Source organism: Hemiscyllium ocellatum, chromosome 17 (genome assembly GCF_020745735.1).
Source record: "Hemiscyllium ocellatum isolate sHemOce1 chromosome 17, sHemOce1.pat.X.cur, whole genome shotgun sequence".
Taxonomy (NCBI): domain Eukaryota; kingdom Metazoa; phylum Chordata; class Chondrichthyes; order Orectolobiformes; family Hemiscylliidae; genus Hemiscyllium; species Hemiscyllium ocellatum.
Genome location: NC_083417.1, coordinates 42,981,499 through 43,003,117, shown reverse-complemented (window position 1 = coordinate 43,003,117; position 21,619 = coordinate 42,981,499). Strand labels below are relative to the sequence as shown.

The following is a 21,619-nucleotide window of genomic DNA, read 5'->3' as shown; positions in this document are numbered from 1 at the left end:
GTGTTCAGCCTGAAAGGGCAATGAAAATAAAAGACTACTAATAAAAGACACTAATGGAAGTGATAGGAATAGAAAATGGCTAGATAATTTGACAGGGAAACCAGTTTCAGACACATATACCATACGGGGTTCATTCTTGGTAAGGTTAGGCTTTATCCTTCACTACTCCCTTTGATATTTTGATGTTTATCGTGAGAAAGATGGCAAGGTATTCGAACAGTTGAATGCAAATTCAAAACTGTTTTTTGTCTTATTCCTACACCCTGGACTTTCAGGAATGAACTTTTTCATGTGTTCTAATTGATCTATTCAAAAGATGTATTTTCCTGATAAATTATCCTTAATGAACAAGTATCTTAACTGTATCTTAAATAATTCTGAAGAATAAAAATCATTTTACAAAAATAAAATGGCTTTGCTACAAATCAAAGATGGATTTAGATTAGATTACATTAGATTCCCTACAGTGTGGAAACAGGCCCTTCGGCCCAACAAGTCCACACTGACCCTCCGAACAGCAACACACCCAGACCCATCCCCCTACATTTACCTCTGACTAATGCACCTAACACTACAGGCAATTTAGCATGGCCAATTCACCTAACCTGCACATCTTTGGATTGTGGGAGGAAACCGGAGCACCCGGAGGAAACCCACGCAGACAGGGAAGAATGTGCAAACTCCACATTGAATTGAACCCTGGTCCCTGGTGCTGTGAGGCAGCAGTGCTAACCACTGAGTCATCGTACCACCCCATGGACAAATAGAATAAAATGGGAGACAGAAACTAGAGTGGATCTTGCAGTTATTCCTGAGATTTAGGCTTATTTCTAAATTTATGTTTCTCTAAAATTATGCAATCTACATGAATTATACGATGAAGTAAATGCATCATGTATTATGTTACAATAACTTGTGATTCTTAAGGGTAGGGAATTTGTTTTTAAAAATCATGCTGGCATCAATAAAATAAACAAATTAGTATAACTTTCAAAAATGATATTGATGTAACTACCCTCAGTATTAACATATTTAACAGCATTGTTTGAAAACAAAACATCTTGTAATCATCCAGGCTTTACTTTTCTAAGGAGTCTTTTGAATAATAAATTATGGCAAATTCACATTTTAAAAAACTGTTTACTGAGCATCAACATTTTTACAATTGTGTGTGTCAAAGTAAGAAAGTCTCAGCTGGAAATATAAAATTCAACTTTCCTTTAAAATCAGCCTTCATGGTCATCTGCTTATTTTTTTACTAAAGCCTCTTGGTAGGCAATAAATCGCTTTAGATTAACCTTCACGTTGTCAAGGATCAGTCGCTGATCTGTACTGAGGGCACCTTTACCTTCCTTTTGGATCTAATAAATAAAAAAGATGTTTCCTATTAAAAGTGGACATTAAAGCATAACTTTAACTGAAAAAGAATACTTCTTTATGAACTTCTGTACTACAACTACTTTGTAGAACATTGATTTTAATTCATTAACTTAGAAAGCCTTGGTTAAAAACTTTAAAGAATCACTGCATTACTATATATAATTACCATGACTGTAGTGCATTTTATATCAATTACCCTTGATTTGAAAACTGGTTGTAAGGACTTGAGGGCCTGGACAAGCTTCATCTGCTCTGCGGCCTTCTCTGCCTCTTTCCCATCAGCAAACACATCAATGATGGCATCCAGGGCTTCACCAACCACCACAAGTGAGGAATCCTTATTGGCTACTTGAAGCAAAAAATTTCCTATCATCTGGAATTAATAAACATATGGAAGAAATGGAAAATACAGACAGATGTAGGCAAACTATAGTATGAACAAGATGCAGGATAAATTGAAAAACATTTCAAATAACTTTGTCAGCTAGTTCTGCAGAACTATGGATGTGGTTCAAAATATTTTGCAAAGGATGTTGATACATTCTCAGTTGCATAAATATATTTACTTCTAATTATGAAGTAAAATGCTAATTTTTACTCTGCCATACAGCTGGCACACAAGCCATGTGAATTTGCAAATTTTGTTTGAAACTGTTTTTTGTCTTATTGAGTTTAAACATTTAGCTTAAACTCTGTCAGAATTAAGACTACAGGTATGTAAAGAGTTTAATTCTTTTCCAATACCTTAAGCACTTCGGCAGTGTTATCTTCTTTGGCGAGTGCACTGCCACGGATTCCCATCATAGCAACCACGTTGACTCGTGTACTGGTGTTTTCACACTGAGCTCCTGCCTCACACAATATCATTAGCTGTTGTGCAGTCAGGCTCTGCTTCGTAATAGAAAAGACAGTCAAAATGTGTTGGGGTGCTAAGAAAAAAGACAATGAAATGTATTGGCTATCATTTATCCTTCCTACTTGTTAAGTACAATTAGCAGTTAGTTTTGCAGTTAAACCAATACCTTTAAAGTCTAGGATAAATGTGATTTCATTGATTGAAAGAAATCTCAAATACAATAACTGAACTTACTTGTGGAAGATTTTGGGAAGCTATTCTCTGCAGCAATGACCTTATTGCACTAGTCACAGCCTCTAAAAATTCTGAATCCTTTGGCAGCTCTGCATCGAATATAGATTTGAACAAATTTACAAAACACATTTGTTACAAGAGACAAACAAACTGGGTCTTTATTGTGCATTTGAACCTCAAGCAATATAATTCACTGAAGCCTGGCTCTTATATTACAGAGCAGATGAAGGGCTTCAGCCCGAAATGTCGATTCTCTTGCTCCTCGGATGCTGCCTGATTTGCTGCGCTTTTCCAGCATCACACTCTCAACTCTGATCTCCAGCACCTTAGGTCCTCACTGTCTCCACATTGACAGTATGGCCTAGAGTACGTACTGGTATCTGGAAATCAGCTAAGCTAGCATTAAAGATGAAGGAATTTTAAATGAAAGTTATGTAAGAGTAAATTACATTTTCATGATGATTAATGTTTCTTAATCCAGCGTTGTGCCGAAAGTCAGCATTCGCTCTGCAAAACTGGCCACATCTTAGAATCAAAGGAAAGAGCGCAGGGAGTTTTTGTTGATGACCTATTTGTGTCAATTCAAGGAATTACTTCAAATTACAATCCATTCTTTTAAAGTAAAAACACAAGTATGTATGTTTTAAACATCTTCAAATACTAAAAACAAATTTAAGAAACTAACTGGCAGTTTTATAAAAGTTTTTCAGTGATTTAAAATCAGATTACTCACAGATGGTAGATTCAACACTCAATAAAGGCGTTTATTTTCAATTGCACTCATAAGTCAGCACAAAGTTACCATTTTAAACATCAATAAATACATCTTAATTCAAGAAAATGTAACAATTCTTTATTTCACCCCGTGTGATGATGCTGGTTCATGTATGACTGTGTAAATAAGTTTGCATTTAACTTCACAATTTGCTCCCACTTTGCCAATTGTGCCAAAAACCTCTTCTTTATGGTCATTTTTGAGTGATTTATTTATTTTAATAGATGTTATACGACCCAATATTCCTTACTAATAACTACTGTTGCACTTTATAAAAACGGAATGTCAGCGAGAAATTCAGCAGTTTAGCAACATCTGTGGAGAGAGAAACATAATTTATGTTTTGAATCCAGTTAGTTACTGTCAAGAAGTTTTAATGACAGCCAGTGACTGTATTGACTCATACAAAGACATTAATTGTTTTCCTTAAACAGAGTTCCATATGGGACATCTGCATAAAACTGATATTCTACAGCAACAACATGGAAAAGATAAAAGTGGAAAGCACTAAATGCTTAGCTATATCTACTATTATCCAATTAACTTACCTGACTGGGAGAAAACAAGCTTTGCAAGGTGCTGTGAAAGACCCTGAAGTGCAACTGGCCCCCCAAGCTCCTCTATGTCCAATACTGATAAAAGGTTATGGAGACAGGTCAGGGCTCTGCACTGTATTCGTTTCATCCTACAGAAAAATGTAGCAAAAAGTCTTAATTTTCAAACTTCCTTTAGTTAATTTACTGTACATACAAGATATTTTACTTACTTTGCAATTAGATGTTGCCAAGTTGGATATTTCATACATACATCTACAGTCCCACTGTCTGGGAACTCTGTCTTCTCCAGAACCTAAGGATTTATCAGTGAAGACAAGCATTATAAAAAAGAAAAAGTATTTTTGTCAACTCTTAAGCATTTACTGACATCTCTTTTTAATCCATCACTTCCAAGTCTTAATTCATTATTAGGCCAAATATTTAACAAATCTGTATGTGCAATTTAATTTCAGAATCATGGCTGTGATTTAAAAAGTTTTACCACATTATCCTAACTAATGTTCTATGTGAACGTTTTGAAGATTCACACTTAACACAGCAAGTGAGAAACACTAACAAGATAACAGTTTGATTTTTTACACTGGTAGAAGATTCACCCCAGGGAAGAGAAACACATCAACTCATGCCAGCTACATAGCATGCACAATAATTGTTGTGGAGTAACTTGCCATATTCTGGAAAGGGCAATTTGACAACACAAACTCAAGGCAAGGATAAAGGCAATAAAGAAATCCTTATTAAAGTACATTATTCTTTAACGTTTATAAAAGCCTAATTGTTTAATGTTTTTGTTATGATTGCAGATAGGTATGTTATCGATCAGCAATAGCTGATGGAGTTGACTGGGGTTGACAGATGGTGCTGCCTCACTACACTGCTAAACTAATCAATGTTCCTTGTTGATGGCTTCATTACCGCCAGTAAGGCTGATTTCCTGACACACTGCAGTTGCATGCAGTGGTTTTCACACATATCCTAATTTCCCAATTTCCCAGCTTTGATTTTTAGAAACCTGCCTTTTTCTAAACCAACCTCTTAAGAGACAAAAACAGTTGCACAGTTCTTATCAGAACAGATTCTACTTACCAAAAGCAGATTTTTGAAATCATTTTCTCTAAAACGTGTTCAATGTGCCCTCGTATTATCTTTAAATATAGCTAATTGGTGCGTTGACTGCACCCTAATCCCAACTCTGACAGTGTTATGTCTTTTAACAAATGAAAAGTATACTTTCCTAATGTGAATGATATAAATGGTCAGTTAGACTTCTAAACTTGCACAGCTGAATGGCAAACATCTGACATCAATGTTCAAAAGTCAAAACTGCTTTGGAAAAAAAAGGTCAGGACTTCAATGATTGGAAACTGTTTGAACAGATTTTTTTTTTAAACTGTCATGTGCCTTCAGATATAATCCTGAAAACATAAGTGGAGCATCGTAGGCTGGAAATTGTTGATTCAAGAACAAACAAAGATATTTTCCCCACCCTCTTGGAAAGCAACATTACTGTGTCAGGTATCTATCTACCATGCAATCCCTGAATAGGTTTTGCTATTGAAAGGAAGTTAAACAGCAAAATACACTTACGTCAATTGTCAGTCAAAAGCAATTCTTTTTTTAAAAACAGAAAGTGGCATAATTCTCTTCAGTAAATAATTCCATTTCTTTAAAAATGATGTACAAAATTGGAGATGTGAGCAAGGTTTTGAAATGGCACCAACAGCAGTATTTGTAAAGGCCATTGATGTAGCTGCTGTTAGACATGCTCATGGTGCTACTGCTTTTAGCATTATCTGTTACTTGTTTCAGCAATGGCATCAAGTGAAATCTGATGTCCACCGAGAGTTTTAGTACCAAATATGAAGCAAAGACTCTTCTCTAATGGCCACAAAAAAAAAGTTGCATCAGGCAATGCAAAAGAATTATGATAAACAAGTAGAGCATACACATTCTACAGCAAACATCATTTAATTTATTGTTAGAGAGCATTGAAAAAAGAAAATTATGTTTATTCTAAAACTACAATAAGAGTTTGTATTTTTACCTTTTTTGGAATAAGGTAGATCACAAGTGCAGACAGGACTTCTGCAGATAGACAGGGTGGAGAAAACAGTATCCCAGCCCCTTCAGTCATAGAGTTATCACTTTCATCACTGCTTGACATTTCCTCCCATTCATCGTCTGAAGGATCTGAATATAAACAGAAATTAAAGTGTCATTACCATAAAATTTACAGAGAAGACGCTGGTTCTACTATTCACACTCAGATCAATCAAGGATGTAATTATTGAACATGTAATGTTTTGCTTTGCATATATTTGTTGGATACATTATAGAAGACTACTACATTCATGGTTTAATTACATTCATCTGATTTTATCTGATATCCTGCAAAATAAATTAGTTTTGTGACTACAGTCTGGTGAGATTACCTCAGATTTCTGTATAATTTTTCGTGCAACATCAGATTGAACTAGTCTAGATTACTTACAGTGTGGAAACAGGCCCTTCGGCCCAACAAGTCCACACCGACCCGCCGAAGCGCAACCCACCCATACCCCTACATTTGCCCCTTACCTAACACTACGGGCAATTTAGCATGGCCAATTCACCTGACCCACACATCTTTGGACTGTGGGAGGAACCCGGAGGAAACCCACGCAGACACGGGGAGAACGTGCAAACTCCACACAGTCAGTTGCCTGAGGCGGGAATTGAACCCAGGTCTCAGGCACTGTGAGGCAGCAGTGCTAACCACTGTGCCACCGTGCAGCCCACTTTATAATTAGATTACTTACAGTGTGGAAACAGGCCCTTCGGCCCAACAAGTCCACACCGACCCGCCGAAGCGCAACCCACCCATACCCCTACATTTACCCCTTTACCTAACACTACGGGCAATTTAGCACTGTGCCACCGTGCCGCCCACTAATTTTGAAATGCTTTCACTTAAATGTATCCATCTTAACATGTCAAGATCTATCCACATATTTGGTTCAGAGACTTAACAGTTACTGGCATTCATAAATTAATAGGATCAAATAATAATGACAAAGGCATATTCTGAAATACAATTGTTACTTTAGCTCACAAATTTGGGCTATTCGTAAGGTGAACTTCTGATGACTGAATTATCCAATAGAAATTTGAGAGGGAGGCAGTTACTGTCTCAAATGATATTTGCAAAACACTTCTCTTTTACAATGAATCACAGCCACAGGATGAGAGACCAACCAACAGAGAAATTATAAAGTCCGACATAAATAAATCTCTGGATGAAGTTTCAGCATCATTTGGGTTGATATTGGGTATAGGCAGACCATCTTGCAGTGGGTGGAGGTAATCATAATTTTGTGATTGGAATTGTGGGATAAGAATTTGAAAAGATAGAGGGCTTGCAAATAGCCAGGTTCAGATGAAGGTTGGAGCTGGGGAAGAAAGATTAGGATTCAGTGGCCAAGGCGTGTAGTAAATTGAGGATGCTGAAAATCTTGGTTTCGGAATCTTACACAACCCTGATTTTTCATGCTTCACCATTCTTGGCCATGCATTCATTTGCCTGGGCCCCAACTGATCGGATACATTCCCTAAATCCTCCATTTCACTCCCTCCTTGAAAATATCAAGATTTAAAGATAAAATCCCAAAACAACATAATCTTATAAACCTCTTGAGAGACCCAAAGTGATAAAAGAGATTTTTCTAAAGCAGATGGGAAGAGGATTTTGCAAACTTTATGCAACAGGAAGTCATTTAACCCATTATGGATCTTTGGTAGAACTACCTAATTAATCCCATTCCTGTGCTCCTCCTATATAGCCTGTACATTTTGCATTCAAATATTTATCAAACTTTATTTTCATTGCTATTGCTGGAAACAATTCCATTACCCTTTCATATCATGACAACTTGCTGTTGCAAAAGGAGGTTTGCTCATGGTTTTGTCCATAACCTTAAATCAAAGTTGTCTGGCTAAAGGCTCTTCTGCCACTGGAATATATTTCTCCTTTTTTGTTCCAATAAAATCATTCATGTTTTTAAAAAACCTCTGTCAAATCTGCTCTTACCTTTTTTTTAGCTGTACAGAGAAAATCCCAGCTTTGCCTGTCTTTCCTGGCAACTAACATCGTTCATCTCCGGTACTATTCTAGCAAATTCTGCAACATCTTTATAGATTGAAATTCTTTCTAACATGCAATACCCAGAATTGAACACAGCAGTCCAACTAAGACCTAATCGGTATCTTATGAACTGTTTGACTTAACTTTGTTGCTCTTGTACCCTATTCATCAATCAATGAAGCAAAGGAACCAATACTTTGAACAGCTTCCCCAACTTGCCCTGCTGTCAAAGTTTGTGCACACACATTCAGGTCGCCCTTCATATAACGCTTTAAAATATACCACGTTGTCCACATTGCCTCAACTCATTGATCACAAAAAAAGGCACCATTTCATACCTCTCGGTGATAAACTTAGCCAGCCAAATGTTAGCCCTTTTCACTAACCTATGCTCTAATCTCCATTACTGTCTCCTTAATTGTTAATTACATTCCTGAGATTTGTATCATCTGCAAACTTTGACATTATGCCCAGCATACCAACTCCAGGTAATTGGCAGGTGTCAAAATGAAATTTCCACCCACAGGAAGGCTAAAACTAGTTGCCATCAATAAAAGATAAATCTAATAGACATTCACAGGCAAAAAGTTAACCAAAGAATAGTAAGTACATGAAACTTGCTACCAAGTGAAGTAATTGAGTTGACTAGCATAGATATATTTGAGGAAGTTTGATAAGTGCATAGCGAGGAAAGGATTGGATGATAGAAGTAGACAGAAAGAGTGACGGAAAACTCACATCGAGTGCAGGCAGCAGTTGGGGTGGGGGCCTGCATCCATGATGTCATGGCTTCAAAAGGAATGGTTTTGCCTGATGGATTTCATTGGCTTTTTAAAACCAAATGTAATGTATTGACTGTACCCTAATAAGTCTTAAAACATAATGCACCCAAGCTTCCAGAAAATACATGGCTAAACAGCTCATGAAAGGCTTCTGTACAAGCTCAAATATATAAAAATTCAAGATTGAAGCAAAATGGATTCTATCAGCTCAGTCAAAAGAACAAACCATTCTTAACTGTTAGGTAGGGGGGAAATATCAAAAAAGCTACCATCTGAAGATATTTTACGCAACTGATTTAAAAGGAAAATTAACAATATCTTAAATTTTAGTTTAATATTCAAAGACAATTAATGCAAACCATCCCATGATTGCCTCTCTATTGAAAAATAGCTGACAAGCAACAAAAAAAAACACAACTACTATAACACTCTATGATAGCCATAATGTACAATATCCATTCTATATGATACATGGGAAGAAAAAATGAGTGTTCCAAAATGGAAAGAGAAAGATAATATTGGAACATTAATGTGCCTCCTGGATTATGTACAAATCATGAATAAAATTCCAGTCAACAATTTATTCTCTCCATTAAAGGAGCAGTTTTTCTTTAATCTTATCTCTTAAGGTGGGTGAAATGGTCTTTTTTTTGCTTTTCGACTGTTCATATAATCTTGACCTCTTTCAAGTTTGTAACATTGCAAGGCTAACTCTGAAACTAGGCATGTAACAAACAGGAAGGCATTTGAATTTTGCATCCATGAAAGTGACATTAATTTCTGCCAAAAGAAGCAAGACATAAGGAAATTTAGAACTTTAAGGAAAATGAAATGGATTTGAAGAATCTACTTTAAACAATAAATATTCAACCTTTCTTACTAATGTAACAAAAAAGATTTGAGCTTCTGAATGCTAACAACAATCTGTCCACCAGGGTGTAGTATTATTTCAGAATAAAAAATGAGCAGTAACTAACCAAAGCACTCTGGCTAACCCAAGTTCACATTTGTTGAATATCTACCCTCAGTTCAAAGATGAACCAAGCAAGATAATTTACAATATTTTGTAAATAATGTAATGCACTACTTAACAGCATTTTCTCTTTAATTTAAGCAAATAATTGATAAAACATTCAAAACTGGCTCACATTTCTAAAAATGAAATGATCAACGCAATGTATTTTCTTGACTGCAACTATTCAAAGTATTGAAATGAAGCATCGGCAATATTAAAAAAAAAGTCCCTCCCTGGGATAATGTAGCATGGTTACCAACTCTTCTCAAAGTCTGACGTGAGGAATCCTACTTTCCATGTCCTTATAGTCTAAAATCTCCCTGTACATGGTAAACCATACCTGAACAACTCGGTTTCCTCCCTTCTCTCAGCTACTTTCTCATCTTTACAGTTCTGTCTCCACCCCCCTCTTGTACTATTCTCCTGGAACCCACAGCCTCTCCAGGGATACTCTGCAATCCTTTCAAAACAGTGCAGCATCAACACCTCACAAGTATCCTGCCAAGGTGAGTTCTTATGACGTTTGGGAGAGGGGTTGACCAATGTCTCAAACCCGTATCCTTTCTATCTCTCCCAATGCCCTTTGATTCAACCAATCAACTCATTTGAAATGTTCTTCTTAATTACAACTACCCTGTGGTTGTCTATGACTCTAAGTGCTACCCATAACGTCACCAATAATACTCTTGCCCAGAGTAAAATCTCACATGTAGAGCAACTGTTTCCTCCCTCAGTGAAACCTCTCAGTTATGAAGAACCCAGCTCATGTGATTGAACCTACCATATCACAGATAACAACTATGCAGGAGGAAGTACATTCAAGATGGTCATCGCATACACGTAGCACATTATAAATGAAAACATCTTCAGAAATAGTGAGATTTCAGTTCATACCTTCTGAACAACACATATTAACAATGATCTCCAAGGCAGTCTGTTGAGCAGCCAGCAGAACAGTGGCATGTTTCAGCTCCTCACTCCGGGCCTATATATAAATAATAGTTTAAAATGTTACCAACACTTCAAAATTTTCTGCTGAAAACCAAATGAAATTACACACTTTGCAATGGTACAATATTAAGTAGGTTGAAGACGGTATCAAAGTTTTGTGCAGCACATGTAATATGTTTAACCAAGTGTCAATGACAAACTGAAATCCGTTGTTTCAAAGTGAACGTTACCAGGCAAGTCGCTATCTCGACTAAAGTAATTTAAAGTCACCCTGACCTGTAGTTTCTCAGCCTGAAAATAAAGGCATTGCAGTTGAGTGAATCTCAAGACAAATGAGCTTGGTCTTGCGATGATCTGAAGCCAATTCACTCCCCAATGCATCAGTAATTACAACAGAGCATATCTGTCAACTGAATTGCATACAGATATTCTTTACGACTTGGTAAGAAATATATATGTATATACTTCATATTGTACAAAATTGATTAAAAACATCCATACCTGCTTTATGTGGGAAAAATAAATGGGTAGAATATCTTGTGATAGATCCACCCCGCCATCACTCAGCGGCAGTGGTTAGCACTGCTGCCTCACAGCACCAGGATCCCAGGTTTGATTCCAGCCTGGGGTGACTGTCTGTGTGGAGTTTGCATATTCTCCCCGTGTCTGCGTGGGTTTGCTCCAGTTTCCTCCCACAATCCAAAAATGTGCTGGTCAGGAGAATTGGCCATGCTAAATTGCCCATAGTGCTAGGTGCACTAGTCAGAGGGAAATGGAGCTGGGTGGTATACTCGTAGGTGTGGACTGGTTGGGCCGAAGAGCCTGGTTCCACACTGTAGGGAATTTAATCTAATATCTCGTAAACGAGTGTTAATTCCTTAAGTAGGCAGATGTTGGAGTCATCAGAAGTAAACTATTGCTGTTAACACATTTTAATTCCTGACGAAGGGCTTATGCTTGAAATGTCAACTCTCCTGCTTTTTGGATGCTGCCTGGCCTGATGTGCTTTTCCAGCAGCACACTTTTGGAACGCTGGCTCTCCAGCATCTGCAGTCCTCACTTGCTCCTCCTTCTGATAACTTCTGTCCAGTTAAGGCAATAAAATTTCTAAAAGTTCCCTACCTAAATTGCCCGTAGTGTTAGGTAAGGGGTAAATGTAGGGGTATGGGTGGGTTGCGCTTCGGCGGGTCGGTGTGGACTTGTTGGGCCGAAGGGCCTGTTTCCACACTGTAAGTCTAATCTAATCTCAACATTAACCACTTTACACCACTTTTCAAAAGAAAAATTGAACAGGTTCCTGAGAAACTATGACTTGTGGCAATTGGAGGATGAAATATGCTTTGTGTGATGAGTTGATGTCTGACCAAATTAAAGTCATTGAGTTGTAGAGATGTACAGCACAGAAACAGACCCTTCGGTCCAACTCGTCCACGGCAACCAGATATCCCAAGCTAATCAAGTCTCACTTGCCAGCACCCGGCCCATATCCCTCCAAATTCTTCCTATTTTTTTACCCAACCAGATGCCTTTTAAATGTTGCAATCGTACCAGCCTCCACCATCTCCTCTGGCAGCTCATTCCATACACGCACCTCCCTCAGCATGAAAAAGTTGCCCCTTAGGTCCCTTTTATATCCTTCCCCTCTCATCCCAAACCAATGCCCTCTAGTTCTGGACTCCCCCACCCCAGGGAAAAGACTTTGTCTATTTATCCTATTCATGCCCCTCATGATTTTATAAATCCCCTCGTCCTTTGATGCTCCTGAGAAAACAGCCCCAGCCTAGTCTCCCTCGCAGATCCTCCAGCATCAGCTTGCAACAGATAAGTGAAGAAAGAGAAGACAAAAAAGGAAGTTACAATAAGGAATTATCATTTTGCTTTTTGTCTATTAACAGAGCAACATCAATGACCATGTTCAAACTTATCACACTGCTGTTGCTGATGGAAAATACTGCTGAAGGAGTTAGCCGAGGCATGCAATTATAGTATAAAATGCATCTATTTAAAACTAACAAATTATTTAATTCTACATTAATAATTTTAGCATTGGAGAAATTTCAAATGGCCAACTCTACGCAGTGTGTGTGTAATTGCAAGTCTCAAAGTGTTCATCTTCTTCGCAGAAAGATAAAGGATAAATCTGATTTGAATCCAGTTTGAGGAAGCAAAGAATGAATCTAAGATTAGTGTTTTGAACTTAACTGATGGCAATAAAGATATGAGGACAGGACTTTCTAAAACAGTCTGCGATATTTCACGCAGAGGGTGGTACGTGTATGGAATGAGCTGCCAGAGGAAGTGGTGAAAGCTGGTACAATTGCAACATTTAAGAGGCATTTGGATGGGTATATGAATAGGAAGGATTTGGAGGGATATGGGCCGGATGCTGGCAGGTGGGACTAGATTGGGTTGGGATATCTGGTCAGCATGGATGGGTTGGGCCGAAGGGTCTGTTTCCATGCTGTACATCTCTATGACTCTATTAGACTTAGGAGTTGGTCAGTGTAGCTACAGATGTTGACACTGAAAGAGATATTCCATAAAACAAACAGACTAATGCTCAAAACTACTTTCTAGTGAAAAGGATAGGTGCTGCGAGGCACCATTTGCAGGAAACAAAGGAAGAGAAAAACATTACCAAGTTGAAAGAATAAGTCTGCAATTCTGATCAGATTAGTGGTGGGTCAAAAGATTGAAAATATTTTGCTGTCACTGTACACTCAGTTGGTAACATCACATCCGGCTGCACATACAACATGAGTGTACAAAATTCTCTTTCTCAGAGGGCTGGAAAGGCAAGGTCATTGAATATTTAAAAGACCAAGTTCAATTGATTCTTGACCAGAAAGGTAGTCAATGAGTAAAGGGGTAGACAGGAGAGTGCAGGCCACAATCAGATTAGCCTCGATCTTACAGAACAGCAAAGCAGATTGGTCTTGCTCCTAATTTGTTTGTTTGTATTAATTTAAACGACTCATTGTTCCATAACCTGCTGCATTAGATATTCCACTCATTTGCAAAACAAATTCTAAATAACCTCAATATGTTCCAGGATTTCAATATTTCAACAATTACTAAACAAAGAACAAGCTAAAACACCCAAAAGTGAATATTAGTGAAAACATTTAAGGTGCAATAGAATGTAGCTTAAAGCATTTTAGGATCATCATTATATACTTACTGGCAGAAGGTCAGAAATGTCATCATTTATCATGTTCTCTGCTTTTCCTTGATGTGCAGTTTTCTGCATCCCATCCTTTAGGTTGGAAACAGCATCACCTGCATCGATCATTTCCTCCTCCATTTCAATTTCTGCCTCAACCTTGGGCATTGCATGAGCAGCCTCCCCAAGATTCAGAATGATCTGGTTGGTGTTCTTCTCCAAAGTTTCTGATAGAATCCTTATAACAGCATTTATTGTGTTTGCCTGACTGCTGATGGGTACAACACTCTTCACATTCCACACAGTACCTAAAGGCAAGTGTCATTTACAATCATAAATATGCACATGTTAAACTAAAGTACTCCAGTGACTGCAGATTGGAAACTTCTCAAACCACTAGACACCATTGTCCCTCACCATTCACAACTGATGTAGCATAACAATTACATTGCCAATAGCAATGTAATGTATCCTATTACACCCTGTTTACTTTCATTATTAACAATTTGCCATTTGTAGGCCATAGTAACATGTGAAGTGAAACATACAAATGCAGATAATGAATTGTGCAAATTTCTCATGCACTTCACACTATTCTGCAATAACAAAAAAAACAGAATTACCCAGATGCTACGAACCCAAAATTTTAGAAAAAAACACTTCCACAGTTTTCTGATATTAAACAAGGCACGTGATTTGGAAATTTGCAACTTTTACATAATTTAACAACAGATGAATAATATATTACTTGTTGTTATTTGTTTGCTTCTGTTTGGCTAAAAAATTTGATAAATTTTAATTGAAAGCGATGCCTTACTAAAAACTTTTCAAAATTAATGCTACAACTAGGATGTAAACTGACCCCTGAAGAAAGAACTGAAGCAGCCATACATCTCCCCATGTTCTTGTGTGTTGCAGCAGTTAGAGAAAAGCCCTTTTTCAAGTTCTACACTGACTTACATTGACCCATAATATTTTAAAAAGTACTTATAGCTAAGCTTTTAGCAGCTTCGTCAATACCTAGAAATCACATCTGATAATCAAGTAAACTGAATGAATGCTTCCTCATCTTGGATAGATGACCTTAGAAGAATTTCAATTTGCTTTTCCTTTGTACACTTTACCTGCTGCGAGTGTCCTCAACAGCATATGCTCCATATTATCTTCTGAGGACAGAAGCACCATTTCCAACACTTGGAGCGCTGAGGGAATTAAAGATGGCAAAAGCTCGGCATTGTCTTCACTGATTGTATGTAGACAATAAGCTGTGGATGGAAATATCAAATCCACTTCAGTCATGTTCAGCCTCACGTGTAAAAACCCAACTTACCAACAGAATGAATTGCTGCTACTGAAAGTCACCCTGACTTATGCATCATTTTAATTATCTGATATGAATTGAAATTTGTTACTGTCACATTTTGCATTGTGATGCATACATGGTTGTCCTTAATACCAATCTTGATAATTCACAGTCTAATATCAGAACTGCACCCAAAACTTGGCAACATATCCAGTCAGTACCAAGGATAAAACTTTGATTCCAATCCATACTGATCTCTGGAAGATGGTAGTGGTAATGCTGCAATTAGTCTCCATGCTCTGGAACTATTGGAGGGAAGTCCGCCAAGGGGCTCCACTCTGATTGTCAGCCAGTGATTGCATACAAATGTTTGCAGCAAGACAATGTACCTGACAGCAGAAATGGGCTCATTCTGAAATGAACATTTTACCAACTGCATCACTTGATCTAAATGAGGAACTTGTGTATAGCCTACTTAAAAATGAGGTCAAATCTGGCAAAGAAAGCCCATCATGTGCTATGTCAGTGGCAGCAGCTGTGGCAGATGTTGCTTACATTACTTTTCATCAGAGATTTCTACCCACCCGAAGCCAGTCATCCAGGCTACTTCTGGGAAAAAGACTACTTTGCTTGGAGCTAAACCAACCGAGGTGTGTGAGGCTGTGCTACACCACCTGCTAAAATCCACGCAGTATAACTGTCCAAGAGTACATGCTGTGCAAACTAAGCAGGACTATAAATGGTTTCACTCTGTAATCACTTGCACCCCAGCCAAAGGGGTCTGTGAAAAGGCACACAGGCAGTGCACTCCTCCCAGTGGTACTCATGGGGCAATCTCAAAGACTCAAAGTTGTAGAATACTAGATCCAGACTAGCTTTGTGTTCTGCTTATTCGTGCATGGAGTGCAATGCTCCACAAAACTAGCACCCTAACTCAATGAACAGTGCCCTTCCCATCAGAATACAGCTGCTTCAGTGAGACAGCAGTCAACAAGCGGAGACAACTGTTGGCCAAGATCGTGCACAGCTCATAGGAACTGGCACCACACAGGGTAAACCATGAAAGGTGTTTATTGAAGGGGTAAGCTCAAGCAGTGCCAAGCTACCCAGGCAACACCTGGCAGTTTCTGCCAAGTAATACACAAGAGTGCAGCAAAAGCTAGATACTGGAGCTTAAAGTGCTAAAGCAGTACATCTTTCAGGCTGAAACACTGGAGTCACACCAGAAAGCTTATTGGGATACACAAGTACAGTTCTAAATTAACCAAATGACAAGAGGGAATTTGGATCAAGTAAACAAAATCAATTATATTTCAAGATTACAGACTGGATTTCATTGACTACTGATTGGACTTTGGTTGTCATTTCAGTTTGTTTACTGCTTGTTGAGCAGAATCAAGATGCTTAGAACTACATAAATCATCTGAACCTGCATTATTTCAGTCATGTGAACTGTGGCTTGTGAATTGTTTTCCTTTTCTGTTGTCATTAATTACATTAAAACAGGTAAACTGGAGATGCACCATCCTATTGATCTGCAAAAGACAAAAGGTGAAATCTCAATATCTAGAAGGCAACAAAGCTAATGACTGGAAGCAGCTGATACATTGAGAACACTGAACGCAAGAGATACAAATAATCGACGCTTTCAACCCTGTTGATGCCATTGACCAGGTTTATGAAAAATAGTTTTCAATGTATTTCCAAGGGAACTATATTTAACCCCAGTATGCAATGGGTGTTCAAGAATTATCTATTCGGATCTGATTGAGCAGCAGCTGATAGAAAATGTCTGTGAACACACAGGTTTGCACGGTTAATTTTTAGAGGTCACTTGAGTCAATGAAATTATGTTATTTCTGAAAAATACTGTTTTAAAGTTAATCTTTGTTAATGAAGCTGCACATCTAAAGAATTACAGTTCTGGTTCACGTAATATAAATCACAAGACAGCTTCAAGTACGTGTAAATGTCATCTGTACTGCAGACTGATTTATAGATATTTTTATATCAATCTATTCTGACATATTATGACGCACCTCCAGAGTAGGCAAGTCTTGAAACAGCTGAAAATGTGTTGCTGGTTAAAGCACAGCAGGTTAGGCAGCATCCAAGGAATAGGATTCCTGATGAAGGGCTTATGCCCGAAACGTCGAATTTCCTATTCCTTGGATGCTGCCTAACCTGCTGTGCTTTAACCAGCAACACATTTTCAGCTGTGATCTCCAGCATCTGCAGACCTCATTTTTTACCCGAAGTCTTGAAACAGGCCAGGCTTATACTATCTCACTCCCAAATTCTCCTTTTACATGATATAAGATGCTTTTAAACATTTAATTAAAAGGTTCCATTTTTGAAAGCTTTTCAGCAGGCATAACTTGTCAGAAGAAAAGCTAAACCGAAGTGTTGATGATAACAGAGATAACAAGCTTGATGGCTAACAGTATAACAACCAGAATTGGGTATTTTGAAGTTTCTGTCAAAGATTTGCACAACACATAACCAATTAATTAACTCGTAATTAAAATAGGAAGGTGGAACTCATTCTACCGTGAGGCAGTGAAATTATTGTAATAAAATGCTGCGCTGTACTTTAGATAGCTACACTTGGGAATTCAGATTCAGGTCGACCTAGAAATGCAATCCAAACAACTGGTGGTTCATTAATCATCATAACAACACATGAAAGCTATTAAATACACAACTGAGTTGTTACAACAAGCAACAACAGATAAGTAAGCACTAATCCACACATCAACCCCCACACCCCACCATGCATTTATTTTTAATGAAACAGAAACAGCACCACAATAATAAAGCATTCTGTATTTCCTGTGACAAACACAGTTGTTGATTCTCTCTTGCCCCCCCACCCCAAGTGTGCGTCTTTTTTTTGTTTGTTTGAACACGATCAGAAGCAACACTCCTTCAATGTAATGTTTAAGATGCAGCAAATGGCCAACAGAGACCAAGTGAATAAGTAATTTGCGTCAATAAGACAGATTTCAGAGATACCAATGAAAGGGCAGCTATGCTCTCAGGGGTTACCTAGGCTAACTCCACTCATGACAACATCCACAATATCAAACATAGCTTGTTGTGATGCTACAAACATGTAATCATGTGATAACACAATACTATGTCAACCTAAAGTTAATTTAAATACACAATCACAATCTTGCAGCACTTATGCCATCACTCAGAATTTCTGTAGTTAATTTTCCACTTTTTTATTGCTCTCAAACTTTTACAAATGTATTATGTTTTACATCACTAGATGGCACCAAAGTGATCAAGTCACATTTCAATTTTTTGCATTCCACTTGGTATCACACCCCTAAATGAAAGCAACTCTCTTCACAGGGAAACAGTGCGTAATATTTAAAATGAAATAATAAAGGTCACAGTAAAAGTAGAATGCTATATTTTCAGTTAGTGTGCAAAGTCATTCTCTGCAACAACAACTGACCCAGTCCCACTCCTTCTCCCTGTGACCTTGCAAATCTCTCCACTTTAACTAAGGACACACTTTGCTTTTAAAAGGCGCAGTTAAACAGGCTTTACCAAACCTTCATGCAGTTGACTCCAAATCCTAACCCCCACTGTGTAAAAACAATATCTCCATTACATCACTATTATTCAATTTGCTGATCACCTTAAATCATTGTCTTCCTGTTCTGAACCTTCTTCCAATCAAAACAGTTTCTCTGTCCAGAACCCTCATGGGCTCATGTTGTGCCTCTGTCAAACTTCCCCTCAACTCATTTCCTGCAGAGATATCCGGGAGCTAAGATGACTGACCTCCAACAACCATAACCATCTTCCTATGACTCCAACCAGTACAGAGTTTGTCCCCTGATACCCATTGATTTCAGTTTTGCTGGGGCTCCTTGATGCCACGCTCGGCTGAATGCAGCATTGACGTGAAGCGCTGTCACTCCCACCTCGCCTCTGGAATTCTGCTCTTTTGTCCATGTTTGAACCAACGCTGTAATGAGTGGCCCTGACGGAACCCAAACTGGGCATCAATGAGCAGGTTATTGCTGAGTGCAGTTAATTACACCTTCCATCACTGTACTGATGATTGAGAGTATTCTGGGTTGCATTTGTCTGCCTTGTGTGTACAGGACAAACCAAGCAATTTTCCACATTGTCTGGTAGATGCCAGTGCTGTAACTGTACTGGAAGAGCTTAGATAGGGGAGCAGTAAGTTCTGGATCACATGTCTTCAATACTATTGCAGGAATATTGTCAGGGCCCATAGCCTTTGCAGTATCCAGTGTCAATAAGCACTTCTTGAGAAATCATTCAGTGAATCAAATTGGCTGAAGACTGGTATCTGTAATGCTGGACACCACTGGAGGGGGCTGAGATGGACCATCCACTCAGCACTTCTGCCTGAAGATTGCTGTGAATCTTATCTTTTCTTTTTCACTGACGTGCTGGGCTCTTCTATCATTGAGGATGGGGATATTTGATGAGCTTCCTCCTCCAGTGAGTTATTTAATTGTCCACCATCATTCATGACTGCATGTGGCAGGACTGCGCAGCTTAGATCTGATTTGTCAGTTGTAGGATCGTTTAGCTCTGTATACCACTTGCTGCTTATGTTGTTTGCCAAGCAGGTAGTCTGTTTGGTAGCTTCACCAGGTTGACACCTCATTTTCAGGTATGGTTGGTGCTGCTCCTGGCATGCCCTCCTGCATTATCCATTGAACGAGAGTTGATTCTCTGGTTTGACAGTAATGGTTGAATGGGGAGGGGATATGCTGGGCAAAGAGATTGCAGGTTGTGCTTATGTAAAAGTCTGATGTTGACGGCACACAGGGCCCCTTGGATGCCCAGTTGAGTTGCTCAGTCTGTTTGAAATTTGTCCCATTTTGCACAGTAACACTGCTACACAACTCAACAGATGTAATTCTCAATGTGAAGGCAGGACTTTGTCTCCACAAGGACTGTGTAGTCGTCACTCTTACCGATACCGGCATGAACAGGTGCATCTGCAGCTGGCAGACTGGTAAGGATGAAATCAAGTACATTTTTCCCTCTTATTGGTTCCCTCACTACCTGCTGCAGATCCAGTCTAGCAGCTATGTCCTTTAGAACCCAACCAGCTCGATCAGTAGTGCAGCTACTGAGCCACTCCTAGTTGTGGATATCCCCCACCCAGAGTCCATTATGCACCTTTCCCACTCTCAGTGCCTCCTCCAAGCGTTGTCCAAAATTCATCAGCCACGGGAGGACAGTAGGTAGTAATCAGTGGGAGGTTTCCTTTCTCAGACCAATGTCAGACAGTTACAGTTACTTGGCTAGTCTGTGCTATGGCTCTCCCAAATGTGATACTTGCCCCCAGATGTTAGTAAGGAGGACTTTGCAAGGTCGACAGGGCTGTTTGTGCTGTTGTCGTTTCTGATACAGAGATCAATGTCGGGTGATCCATCTGATTTCATTTCTTTGTTGAGACCTTGTAGCAATTGATACAACTGAATGGCTTACTGGGCATTTCAGAGGGTCACTGAGAGTCAACCACATTGTTGTAAGTCTCATACATAGGCCTGTTGAGGTGAGGATGGCAGATTTCCTTCTCTGAAGGACAGTAGTGAAGGAGATGAGTTTTTCAGACAATCAACTATGGTTTCATAATCATCAGAGTCTAGATTAAAGTGGTGCTGGAAAAGCACAGCAGGTGAGGTAGCATCCTAGGAGCAGGAAAATCGATATTTTGGACAAAAGCCCTTCATCAAGATCAAAACGCCGATTTTCCTGCTCCTCGGATGCTGCCTGACCTGCTGTACTTTTCCAGCTCCATTCTAATCTAGTCTCTGATTGCCAACATCTGCAGTCCTCACTTCTGCCTTTCATAATCATCAGCAGATTCTTCATTTCAGATTTTTTTTTATTGAATACAAAATTCCACCATCTGCTGTGCTAAGTTTCTGGATTAATATTCTACTGATAATATCACGAGGCCATCACCTCCCCATGTTTCATAATATGCTTTATTAACCATTTTCTCAACCTGCCCTGCACATGTATTGCCACATCCTCTGTTCTAGCACCCTGTCAGGAATTGCATTCTCTATTTTATGCTGCTTTTCCTCACACTCCCCACCGAAATGAATCAATTCACACTTCTCTGTATTAAATTTCATCTGCCACTTTTCCGTCCATTGCTTCAGCTTGTTAAAATTGAATACTCTCTTCCTCATAATTGAGATTTTCCAACTTCCGTATCATCTGCAAACTCTGGAATGAAGTCGAGGTAATGAATGTCTATTCAGAGACTGAAACAAATACAGATCATATTTTACCTTACGGGAAATTCATGGGAGTGCAAAATGCAGAGTTAAAAAGTTACATTGGCCAACTCGTGAACAAGAGAAAGGCACCTAGCTATGGAGAGAGACAAGAGAATACAGGGATTAGTTTTAGGGTTGCTGTCGCTAAAAGCTCTAAAAACAGCAAGCGATTCCTACTCTTCTG

At 38.7% G+C, this 21,619-nt stretch overlaps 1 protein-coding gene across 3 annotated transcripts in view; it reads right to left on the bottom strand.

The window, feature by feature from the left end:
* Positions 1–1,120: 1,120 nt before the first annotated feature.
* Positions 1,121–21,619, bottom strand: part of heatr3 (HEAT repeat containing 3) — a 39,740-nt gene continuing 19,241 nt past the window's right edge. For 2 of the 3 annotated variants that reach the window (XM_060837707.1, XM_060837709.1), the window contains exons 6-15: positions 14,958–15,098; positions 13,852–14,141; positions 10,614–10,704; positions 5,847–5,992; positions 4,012–4,094; positions 3,794–3,930; positions 2,471–2,559; positions 2,125–2,271; positions 1,577–1,753; positions 1,121–1,361 (exon numbers count right to left, since the gene is read on the bottom strand). In XM_060837707.1, the coding sequence (XP_060693690.1) occupies positions 1,248–1,361; positions 1,577–1,753; positions 2,125–2,271; positions 2,471–2,559; positions 3,794–3,930; positions 4,012–4,094; positions 5,847–5,992; positions 10,614–10,704; positions 13,852–14,141; positions 14,958–15,098 (1,415 nt within the window). In that variant the 3' untranslated portion in view covers positions 1,121–1,247. The remainder of the gene's footprint in view (positions 1,362–1,576; positions 1,754–2,124; positions 2,272–2,470; positions 2,560–3,793; positions 3,931–4,011; positions 4,095–5,846; positions 5,993–10,613; positions 10,705–13,851; positions 14,142–14,957; positions 15,099–21,619) is intronic. The other variant, XM_060837708.1, reaches the window with a different exon arrangement.